The sequence below is a fragment of the Asterias rubens genome, chromosome 10 (genome assembly GCF_902459465.1).
Source record: "Asterias rubens chromosome 10, eAstRub1.3, whole genome shotgun sequence".
NCBI lineage: Eukaryota > Metazoa > Echinodermata > Asteroidea > Forcipulatida > Asteriidae > Asterias > Asterias rubens.
The window spans coordinates 7,583,338-7,595,357 of NC_047071.1; the positions used below are offsets into that span (position 1 = coordinate 7,583,338).

Consider the following 12,020-nt stretch of genomic DNA (forward strand, 5'->3'; position numbering starts at 1 on the left):
TTCATAGAGTCAGAAGATCTGGGCTTTGGTAATTCTTTAAGACGTTATCGAAAATAGGAAGAATTCCATTTCATTACTGCTTTAACTTCAATGAACAAATGGCACCTTAGGCCCTTCCAAACTCGTTCGATGAAAACTTCCACTTATTATGGCCTTGATCGACTTGAATATTATGGCCTTGGTCGACAATGACCTTGGTCGACAATGACCTTGGTGTACCAGTGTCAAACGTTGCTTGTGTGAAGGAGGTTTATGTAGAGCTTTTCTTGCACTCGTCACAGTTTGTTGCACTATTAGAGAGTCGACGGGATTGTTTTCTACACTTCATTGAGGGTTGGTTTGTTGAGGCTGCGGTCGCAGTAATAACACTATCTGAATTGCATTTAGACTTTAAAATGTGAACTCCGAAAGACCGCAACAATGTCATCAATTACTGGGAGGAACAATAGGGAAATGTAAACTTGTCATCCAAGCAAAGAATTCCCTTTGTATAGGTACGCATTGATTTTCCCCTTCAACTTTGCAGCGAAAGCTTCGTGCAGAATCTGGTTCTTGATATCATCAAATGTTTGGGAAGCTAAGCCAATAGGGATGCACGTATAATCTGTCCAGAAAGACACAATTTGAAATTAGTGTATGAAGAATTGTATGATTGAGAAATCTAGCTTGATTGCACAGACGAGTCCGTTGAGTTATAGAGACCCAAGCAATGAGTGTTAATTTCTACCATGTTTATGGGCAGATTGACCAGCTAGCTGTAGTGGTGAGATCTTTAACCCAAGGCGTTGGAAGCCCCCCCCCCACCACGAGAAAACGAGTGTCCCCTTCCCTTTAAACATGGAGATGTGACTTAAGACACTCGGAACATTAGGACTACTGGGGGAACTAAATTTTAGTAAGGCGTTATTCCGGACCAGTTCTGTGCGAAGACCTCAACGCCTGAGGTACCTGGAGTCCAATATCTTGAGAAAAACTTGTACACTGTTGGCATTGTGAAAACTAGCGAAACATTCAATTGAAAGGGGCCCCATCCGACTGGTGGAGAGAGAACAAAATCGTCTGTTAAACACCAATCATCGATCAGTGTTAATAGTTCTGCTAACATAACCAGCTTGTTCATTGAGACTTCTGGGAATCCAGTCTTACCTCCAACCTAATTGTGTTTTGTAGACAAGTGCTAAATATTTCAAGAGCTAAAATTTTAAGAGATGCATTGAAATTTTCCCCTTTATAAGCACCGGAAACTGTTGGTTATTGCCCAAAATAATTGTTACCATAAAAACTTACTCGTTAGCGACCAATGGAGAGATTTTGATAGTCACTGTGATAGTATAGAACATTATGAGAAACGGCTTCCTCTGGAGTAACGCCATTTTTGAGAAAGAAGTTATTTTTCACTAAAATATTTGAATTTGATTGCGAGACCTCGGAATTATAGATTTCGAGGTTCCGAAATCAAGCATCTGAAAGCACACAACTTCGTGCGACAAGGGTGTTTTTCTGCTATTGTTATCTTGCAAATTCAACGACCAATTGTGTTAACATTTCCAAAGGTTTGTTATTTTGTACATTTATTGAGATACACCGGGTAAGAAGACTGGTCTTTGACAATGACCAATATTGTCCAGTGTCTTGAACTAATGAGCAAAAGAAAATCAACAAAAATCAGAAAAGTTATCAAAATATTTAAAACAAATTGACGGATGCTGTTTGCATTGGAGCCTAATTTAAATAGGCTTGATGAAAACACCTGCTGTAGCTTCATTGTTGCGTCTGAGAATCTGACGTCATAGGATTGCGCCCTACCACGTGACCTTGGTAGGTGAAGCATAGGGCCTACGCTATATGTTTATTTGCAGTGAATTGGCCAGCTCATATCTCTTATAGGAACTTCTTGTAGAAGACGTCATCAGCAAAATCTCTGATAAAACATTTGATTTGTTTGAGAATCCATACAAGGTGAGTAGAATTTGTGTCTGCTTTTCATTTTATTTTGTCTGTTTTCCTATATTTAGTGTGATTGCCTTGTACCATTATGCTACTGGAAATTAGTTGGTAAATTTGCTTAAAAGCAAACAAGATTAAACAATAATTCAAGTTAAAGAAACAATACGTGTTTGTTATTCAAACTTTTTTCATTTTGCTTTTTTTGTTAACTGTTGTGTCTTTTTTAAACCATAATGCTAATTCTGCTCGAGTTTTTATTCTGTATTGTAATATATTTGACTGTATCACTTTGAAACAGTGTCAAAGCGCAGTTAAAGGCAGTGGACACTATTAATCAAAATAATTATTAGCATAAAACTTTACTTGGTGACGAGTAATGGGGAGAGGTTGATGGTATAAAACATTGTGAGAAACGGCTCCCTCTGAAGTGACATAATTTCCGAGAAAGAAGTAATTTTCCACGAATTTGATTCCGAGACGTCAGATTTAGAAATTGAGGGTCTCGAAATCAACCATCTATACGCACGCAACTTCGTGTGACAAGGGTGTTTTTTCTTTCATTATTATCTCACAACTTCGACGACCGATTGAGCTCAAATTTGCACAGGTTTGTTATTTTATGCATATGTCGAGATACACCAAGTGAGAAGACTGGTCTTTGCATTTACCAATAGTGTCCACTGTCTTTAAGTTATATGTAAGAAAGTAACGAACGAAACGATCAAATAGAAGAGTTTTTAAAAGTGAAGACATGTCCAAAAGTGTTACACATTGCAAAACTGGGGAGGTTATAGTTAACAGTGACATTGGGTGTTGTCACATTTATTATAACAGATCAACATTTACATCAAAGGGTGTTAAAATAGCACACATTTCTGCACAAACAACAACATTGGTGTTATTGGAACACCTTTCAATGTTCTTTTTGATTCTCTTTTCGGTATTAACAACTCCCATGTGCTACCAATTTAAACACCCCAGTTGTTGAGTTGCATTTATCAATATTAAACTGGTTCTGCAACACAGTCACGCTCAAAACTCTCAAGTTACTCACACTCATTTATGTTTCGATTCGCAACATCAGAACAACTTTAGGTCCATGCAATTATAGTATATATGATCTCAATTCATAGGATGGCGGTCTTTTCAGTCCTTTATTAAAGATTTTTTACCCAATCTCCTGCCATGATATAAACAGAGCGAATCTAATAGCTCGTTCGTATACAGCTGTGATGTTGTCAGTTTAAAACTGATGACATGGTTATTTTGGAGAAAAAATATTATATTTTTTTACACAATCGACGAGTTGATGCAATTGTAATAGTCACTTTGAATCCACGATAGTTTAATATTTTATTTCAAAATATCATTGTTTGATTTTCATACAATGTGAAACAATATCAAAACGGAGGGCAAATTATGTAGGGCCTATTGTCCATCTTGTGCCTAGAAGACGTACATTTCAGCGTGTGTCAATCTCATAACTCCCAATTCATTTTCGTCACAAAACAATCGACTTCAGAGAAGGTATGAAGGAGAGATACATATAATGTGTTAGACCTAATGATACAACTTGATGATTTTATGAAACACTCACACAGCATAAAATACGACATTCGAATCCACTTATTTAATGTTTTATTTCAAGGTATTTGTTTGATTTGCATACAATTACAATACGAAACAATATCAACACGGATGGCAAATTATACAGGGGCCCATGGTCTCGTTTCCTATCTTGTGCCCAGATAGAAGAAGACGGGTATACACGAAACACCCATACATTTTCAAGCAGACTTCTTTTTCGACTTTATAAAATAAGGAAGTTAAAAACAGTCTCTTTTTTTTTTAAACTGGCTTTATTTATAATATTTCTTTTTATACAAACTTGGGAGTGATCCTACTCGTTACTTTCATATTAAAAATAATAAGTTTCGGTTTGACAAAATTGTTCTACAAACATGGTTGTCAATTATTTTGTAAATCAGTTATTAAAATGGAGACGTCATGCTTACATCTGAAACTTGTTGTGATGCTCAGATCCTTATATCCAGTGGCTTAAGTTACAACCAAGTACAAGAATGTTCTAAACTCGTTAAACTAATACTCGGTCAAATCTCTCAGCACGATCTGTTGTCAGTGTCTGTCCTTTGATTGATTGAAATGCTAATTATTATAACACTTCTGGACAGCAACTTAATACAGCATCGTTTGCTTTTTCTTTGATAAATTAGTCTAGAGAGGAACGTATGTTTAAGTCGTTTTACGTCATGTAAATGTCTAAGTTGCAGATTGACAAGGCGATGACTCAAATATTCCTGCGGAGTTTGATCTTTAATAATTAGAAACGCCACCCACAAAGGTTCTCCTTCACTTCACTCCACAAAACGCTCTTTTAATTAGGATATTACGCCTTTACATGAACAATAACAACATGTAGATGTTATACATTGGTAAACTTGTAGACATATTTTCCCATTTTTCGAGTTGATATAACTTTGTTCACTGTTTATTTTTGCACCAACTCCACATAAGACGTCATGTTTTTGATGTTCAGATTATATACGCTTATATTTGTCTCGACATTTGATGAACGTAATTATTGTAGAACGTCGAAACTAAAGTAATGAATACAATTCATGAAAGGTTCTAGAATTTGTAATTTGGAATCACACCTAAATATTTTGTTCTGGATTGTTCTTGAAACACTTTAAACTATGGTTAGGCCTACCACAATGATAACCCAATCTAGATTAACAATCGATGTAAAAGATATGGGTTTTAGTAATTGCAGTTCTCATGTTGATGTTTGATTACGTTTTTTGAACGAGGGATGGGTGGGTGTGAGGGAAGGACAACATTATAAGTTGTCCAAACCTATCAATAAATCATTATGATTTGTGTGTCTGAACGAGACATGATGATCTTTCATGCCGTCTATTCCGCCGAGAAGTACCCATCCAAGTGTACACTGATGATCAGGTACAGTGAAAACAGTTTTTTTTTTCATTAAAATAAAATTAGCAGAATGAGCGATTAATGAGGCGCATCGGAAGCGGTTTGATCACCTTCAGTTCCTCCTTATGCAAACTCTACATCTGGTTTATAAATCCAGCTGTGTGCGCATGGATGACAATAACTTCATAACGATTTATTCATATTATCATTCATATGGAACTTTAGAGGAAATCCAGCATAGTGTCATACTATATATAGCTCCCGTATCCGTTTTGCGATTTGAATAACAAGTTTATTTCTTTTCGCCACAGCGATCATTACTTGATCACTTTACCGTATCGATAACATTAAAAATAAGATTTCAAATATAGGAAGACTTTTGAACCAACTGGGACAATGTTTGTATTGATATTCCTTATGACTTGTAGGTTATAATTATTTACCGGTCCAAATAACGTGCAATATCGCAAAACAAAATTAGATCATTCTGTTAGATGTTTGGAAGACAATTTTTAATGGAAAGTTTGGGTTCGGTGATATTAACAGGTGTTTTATATTGATGGAAAATCAATTCGGTATGTGAAAGAAATAGCAAAAGCGAGGAGTGATTTGTGACATGAGAATGTAAACAACCTAGTTGGTAATGTTAATCGACCTTCTGCTGGGTTGACAGGTGCCCTTAAAGTGCCTGGTACATTTGCGTAATATCTTATGGCAGGAAGTTGATGTATTACTTATTTGTGATGTATTAAGACTAGTGAATGACAACTATTTCTCTCAGCAATTCTGTAAATCATGCAATCCAAGACACAGGATAATGCCCGCTGAGTGTAAATCAAGCACAGCCAGTTTAATGACATGTGACGTAACAACTGTACAAAGCTATCAATAGTTTACAAACAAATTTGGATTCGTAGTGTTTTGAACTCAGTTGTTAAAGAGGGTTTGATTACATCCTTTGGATGGGACGTAAAGCCGTTGGTCCCATGTGTTGTGTAACGCATGTAAAAGAACCCAGTGCACTTATCGAAAAGAGAAGGGGTTCGCCCCGGTGTTCCTTGTTGTGGCTGCTTAATGCGCTAGCACCTTGGTAAACCCTTATAAGGTGCTACATAATTGGGTCTCAGAATTCATCACTGCAATAACCTATCTTTCTGAAATGTTGTATATACTCAGCGCCTTGAGTACCTTGTTGATACGTGCGCTATATAAGACTTCGATATTATTACATTATTATTATTACATGAATTCGTAGTTTTTATCAATTTCTTCCAGCTCAAAATGAAGAAGCACCTGACGGTTCTCAATGTTCTCATTTTCATGATGATCATAAAACACGCTCTCTGCGGCGGACACAGCTCATGGTACCGAAGCAGTAGCGGGAGGAGCTCAATGCGGAGCAGTGTAAGACTTCACGGTGGACGACAGTTTACAAGCAGCAGTGGCAGTACCAGCAGCATGTGTGGCGGTGCCTATTTTAGTAGCATGAGTGGGATGAGCGGTAGTACAGGCAACGAAGACATTAGTGCTATGCTGTCTTCTCGTCGGTACATAAGCAGGACTCCCCCGGAGTCATCAGAGGAACAGCAAACCAACAGCAATGAAAATTCATGTAGCCTGACTGATTGTTTGCCGTACATCAAAACACAGGAGGTAATTGAGCTTAGCTGGTCGCAAAAACGAGAGGCTTTCTGCAAGACACCATTCATAAATACCTGGCGTGATGCGGATAAACTTCTGCAAGCGTCAAGCACTATTCTGCACACTCCAATCGTCACGCTCAATTCGGAACAGAAATCTAAAATCTTATCCCGCTATGGGAACTATTTCCACGATCCCGATCGAACGCCACCCATACCATCTACAACTATCCCACCTCATCATCGAGAGAAGCGTAGCTCTAGCGTCAATGTCTGCCCGAGAGAAGAGCTATGGGATGCACTGGTTTTGGCTCTTACCGATGACGATGAGCTTATTCAAGTTATACAGGTAAGTTTCCTCAAAGCGTGGTGCTCTATAAACCTTCAGGCAAGTTCATGGCTGACGGCATTTGTGATGTTCTCTTGGTGCAATATCATTTATATCACCACCTGACCGTACCCCACTAACACCTGTTCACACATAGACGCCGCTTCGTAGCCGGGTCGTAGCCAACAATGAGCGGGGCAAAGTCGTGGTGGGAACGCCATTATCGCACAAGCAGCGTGGTAACATCGTGGTTAGATCTCTGCGGTGGTCGTAATAAAAGAGCAGCACCATCAGCAACCATTTCTAAGTAGAAAACCGCTTGGTCGGCATTTGTTTTGGTGTTTACGTCAGTAATCGTAGTGAGAGCTAGTCAGAAACACTTGTTACATAAAATCAGTAAAGTTGGGCGGAGTCGTCAATTTGCCAAATTGCTTGATTTTGACGGCGATCATACCCCGACTTGATTTTTTTGAGATCGGGGTGATTGGCATGATATTCGTAAGGTGTAAGTGTGTTTAAAGGACCCAGGAAGGTTCTCATCGTTCAGTACAGTTCTTCAACCCCAAATCAGTGAATATGGGATTTGTTTTAATCAAACAACAGCAAAACATCATTTATTTATTTAACACCAAGGCGCGTGGGCTCAAAGAAAGGCTTTTCCTTTTTTTCCTCATCAATTATGCCTCAAATTGGCTTAAAGGCACTGGACGGGCTGGTAATTGTCAAAGACCAGTCTTGTCCCGTGGTGTATCTCAACATTTACATAAAATATTAAAGCTGTGAAATTTGAACTCAATTGGTCGTCAAAGTTGCGAGAAGAAAATGGAAGAAAAACACCCTTGATGCACAAGTTGTGTGCTTTCAGATGCTTGATTTCGAGACCTCAAATCAATTCAAATATTTTAGTGAGAAATTACTTCTTTTTTAAAAACTACGTTACTTCAGAAGGAGCCGATACGGACAATGGTATACAAATATTGATTGGCTAAGAGTGGAATGGGAAGAATATTATCGCAAGGTAAAATTTGGACCGTTCCATTTCACGAGGCGAAGCCGAGTAAAATGGAACAGTCAAAATTTTACCGAGCGATAATATTCCTTCCATTCCACGAATTAAAGCCACTCAATATTTGTTTTATATAACTGACATATATATCCTTGTCATTTGATGTATTTTAAAAGTATAACATTATAAAAAATCACACAAATTACTAACAACCAAAAATCATATAGCGCCGCGTAGCGGCAACAATGCACAAATCGGATCACAACCTTTTGCACAGGCGCTCCTTTGTTTTAGCAGCGGCACGGCGGCGCTGTACTGCTCAAAAACATTGGGAACAAGGATGATCCTAACTGTTGAATGGGAATTGCTATTCCCCATGGGCGAATAGGTATTTTTGATCGCCGGTGCGGATGGGAGTAATAGTGAATGTCACGTGAAATAAGTTCCACCAATAAAATGACAAGGATCTGTATGTCAGTTATATAATCTATACTATCAACAGCTCTCCATTGCTTACTACCTATATAGTAAGTTTTTATGCTTACAATTATTTTGAGTAAATACCAATAGTGTCCAATGCCTTTAAGATTGCAACACAGAGCACTACATTGCACTTTCCGGGACCTAACTAAGCGAGCGCAGACCCCACGCCGTGTATGTCAACAACGACAAACATGACTTTATGTCTGACTTCCAACCCCTCCCAATCTCCGAGGAGTTCAGCCCTTTTTGATTCGGATACATCACGTGAACTTTTTTCTAAATGCTCAAAAACGGCAAGTTCGATGATTGATTTTTAGGAACCGGTCGTTTTCATTCCTGGAACACTTTTATCGGAGTCACGTTTTAGTGTTTTTTTTTGTAGCCCAAATAGCCCAAACGAAGCCGGTGTGTCCCTTTCATGTCAGTCAAAGAAACCTGCAGATTTACGAAATGATGAGAGTTTGGTATTGGTTTGATTGCTTTTTAGATCGCTGATGCCACGCAATGGATCCTAATGGAAAGGTGTGCGCAGACTCATTGTAACTTCGTATCAAGCTGTCAGTGCACGCACCACACCCGTCTCGTACGTGCAGCGGTCATCAGTTTTGACCAATCACAGGTGGTGGAGAGATATATCAAAGTGTACTGTTGTATTGGACAGATATTGTTTTAAAATCACTTTCCGGTCAGCATAGAGGTCAATCACAAAGGGACCCGAAGTCTAGGTTCAGTAACAACCCGGGAGTTTTTAGAGTGTAGAAACACTTGTCGGCTGAGGTCGGCTGAGGTAGGAATAATTATGGGAAAACAACAATTGTGGAAATAAAACTAGGGTATTCACAAAGATATCATGCCAAGTTCATGTACTGCCCTTTTGTTTTCACTGTATAAGTCACTGCATGGTCGTTAGCCTGATAATAAAGTGTATGTTTAGTAACGTAGTATAGTATGTAGGTGCAAATTCAACTAAACTATTGATTGTTCACTTGGGATGGCTTAATTAGTTTTCAATTCAATGTTTTATTGCTAGTCAACTTTCGCAGAAAGGGAAATGGCAGACTCTTTTTACCTAGAGGATAAAACATAACACAAATTCAAAATATGACATTGGTGGTTCCCCTGTTTGTTGAACTGTTTCTTAGGGCACTAGACACTTTTGGTAATTACTCAAAATAATTGCTTGCATAAAAACTTATTTCGAGCAATGAAGAGCTGTTGATAGTATAAACTATTGTAAGAAACGGCTCTTTCGCTGAAGTAACATAGTTTTTGAGAAAAAAGAAGTTTCTCACTAAAATATTTGAATTGAATTCGAGACCTCAACTAAGCTCTCGATCTCAAGCATCTGAGAGAACACAAATTGTGCGACAAGGGTGTTTTTTCTTTTATAATTCTCTAGCAAAATCGACGACCAATTGAGTTCAAATGTTCACAGGTCTGTTACTTTATGCATATGTTGAAATACACCAAGTGAGAAGACTGTTGTTTGTCAATTATCAAAGGTGTCCAGCCGTCGATTTCACCAAACTCTTTCTAACTTAGGAATAATCTTAGGACTTAGGACGAGTTCAGTTCCGTATGCGAAGACGTTAGGACGCATTGAACCCATCTTAAGTTAGGACGAACTACTTGTCCTAACTCGAGATAGGATTAATCATAGTGTTTCGTGAAATCGACTGCAGTGCCTTTAAACATGGACTATAACGGTACTCCTACATTAAAATCACTATCAGAACTTGTTTATTTTGTGTTCAGCTATCAATTCATTGTTGTGGTCATGTTTTTCTCCAAATAATTTTGCTACAATTTGACCGAAAAAATTTGACCTCGATTCTTCGATTTTGAAATTTCCCGCCCTGTACTGGTTCCCGGCTATTAAACCAACACTGAAATCCAAGCGGATTTGTAAACCAGCGGACGTCATGAACGCGGTCAAAAAATGGTGACGTCACACCCATGAAGCAACGAGAGTAAACAAAGATTACGCCATGTTACTCCGTGTGTTGTGTATGCGTTTTCATCCACACTACAGGCGTGCGTGTGTGCTACGAAGCTTTTTGTTTCTCGTGTATCAGCTATAAATACTGCCGACTATTTGGTTGTTTGTGGATGCACTAGAAGTTTCAAAGTTTGTGTAAGAAGCCTGGATCGATTCCGAAATTTAAACCTCTAAACATCGAGAGAATTCAGGGGGATCTTCTACCACCAGGCCCCAGCCAGTGCTGCTTGTGACTGCTACGAGTACGACGTCGACGGGGTCCCTCTGCCGTGGCCCTGGTCGCAAGTGGCCGTGGAACAGCAAAAGAATGAAGTGGCATTACAGAAAAGAGAGGGAGAAAAGCCTGGTAAGTACTTGTTAATAATTTTTAAAAATCTACTACTGAGAAACTATCTCCATTATTAATTCAGGCCTAATACATGCACATGTATTTGTAATAAGAAAAATAGTAAACAATCTCTACCCTTTTCATGCAAGGAACAATCATCTTGTTGTCAAATGACACGATGTGCATGCTCTGAATCTGACCCGACTACCATAAAATAGCTACATAGTGTATTGACTCTGTTGAGTGATGAATCCATGTAGCCACCCAAGTGCTTTTGGCATGTTTATGCCCTGGTTTACACTTTCTGGCATGTTCATGCTCAACCATGTGTGAACACTATATTAATCCATTTAAAAAGTTGATTGTTACAGTTAACAGTTTATTGGCCTCGCCGACATGTATTTATATTGGTCTATACTGGATTGCTGGACATTGTTTTTGCCAAAGCTGCCTAAGAATTGTTCGCTTTTTTTTTTAAGGCACAGCTCAAAAATATGTTCAAACTCCCATCCATGGTCATTCAGATTTTTTTCTCTCCTAATTCAGGAATTACCAATTCCAGAGAAGTTTAGTGTGAAGTTTTCCTATAGCTGTGTTTATTGGTTAATTACATGGAGTGTTTACTATATTTGCATTTGTAAAATAAGGCCAGTTCTTTTTCAGCACTAGTTTTTTAATTTATTTATTTATTTTTTGTTTTTATATTTTTTTGTACAGAAATAACTCGCAGCTCTACACTACAATGAGAATGCAGGACGAAGACAATGCAGGACGGAGACATGCTAGCCAGAACTAGAAATGGAGACCTAAGATTCTCAATAGCACTTTAGGTAAGTAGTAGGCCTATGCAAGCAAATTTTCAGAGGATCAGATGATTTCTTCATTTTTAGTTTTTCAGCTGCCCCTTTGAAAACTGTTCACGGTGGAGGGGGGGGGGGGGGGGGGGGGATGGGGTGTTGAATCGCAAGAACCCCCCCCCCCCACCCCGATCTGTACCTGAACAGTTTTGTACTAGGTGTAGATCTGGGGGAGGGGGGGTGGTTGGAGGTCATGTTTTCTATCAGACATAAAGAAAACCTGCCCCCTTGGTTTTGTTGCATGTGGACTCCTTTTGTTCTGGTTTTGCGTTAACTTCTGTAAGGTTCTTTTCAAAACTACGCCAACTCAAAGAGAGATTGTCAGTCTGTGGTGTTACTTCTAACCTTCCGAGATTGTATTTCTGCCTTGAAAATTTTCAAGAAATCCCACATAACGATTATTTGGTTTTGTTTTTTATTTTTCATTAAACAGATACGCAAAGAATGCATGCACAATGCACTTGTTCATTGTCA

At 38.5% G+C, this 12,020-nt stretch overlaps 1 protein-coding gene and 1 long non-coding RNA gene across 2 annotated transcripts; both read left to right on the forward strand.

The window, feature by feature from the left end:
- The first annotated feature begins 1,893 nt into the window (after window positions 1-1,893).
- On the forward strand, window positions 1,894-9,581 carry LOC117295879. The gene is made up of 3 exons (XM_033778664.1): window positions 1,894-1,959; window positions 6,181-6,894; window positions 8,850-9,581. The coding sequence occupies exons 2-3, from the start codon at window positions 6,187-6,189 to the stop codon at window positions 9,033-9,035; spliced, it is 894 nt and encodes a 297-aa protein (XP_033634555.1). The 5' UTR covers window positions 1,894-1,959; window positions 6,181-6,186; the 3' UTR covers window positions 9,036-9,581.
- Window positions 9,582-10,434: 853 nt separating this feature from the next.
- LOC117295952 lies at window positions 10,435-12,020 on the forward strand. The gene is made up of 3 exons (XR_004519702.1): window positions 10,435-10,707; window positions 11,407-11,519; window positions 11,980-12,020. It is a non-coding gene; the product is annotated as an uncharacterized LOC117295952 (long non-coding RNA).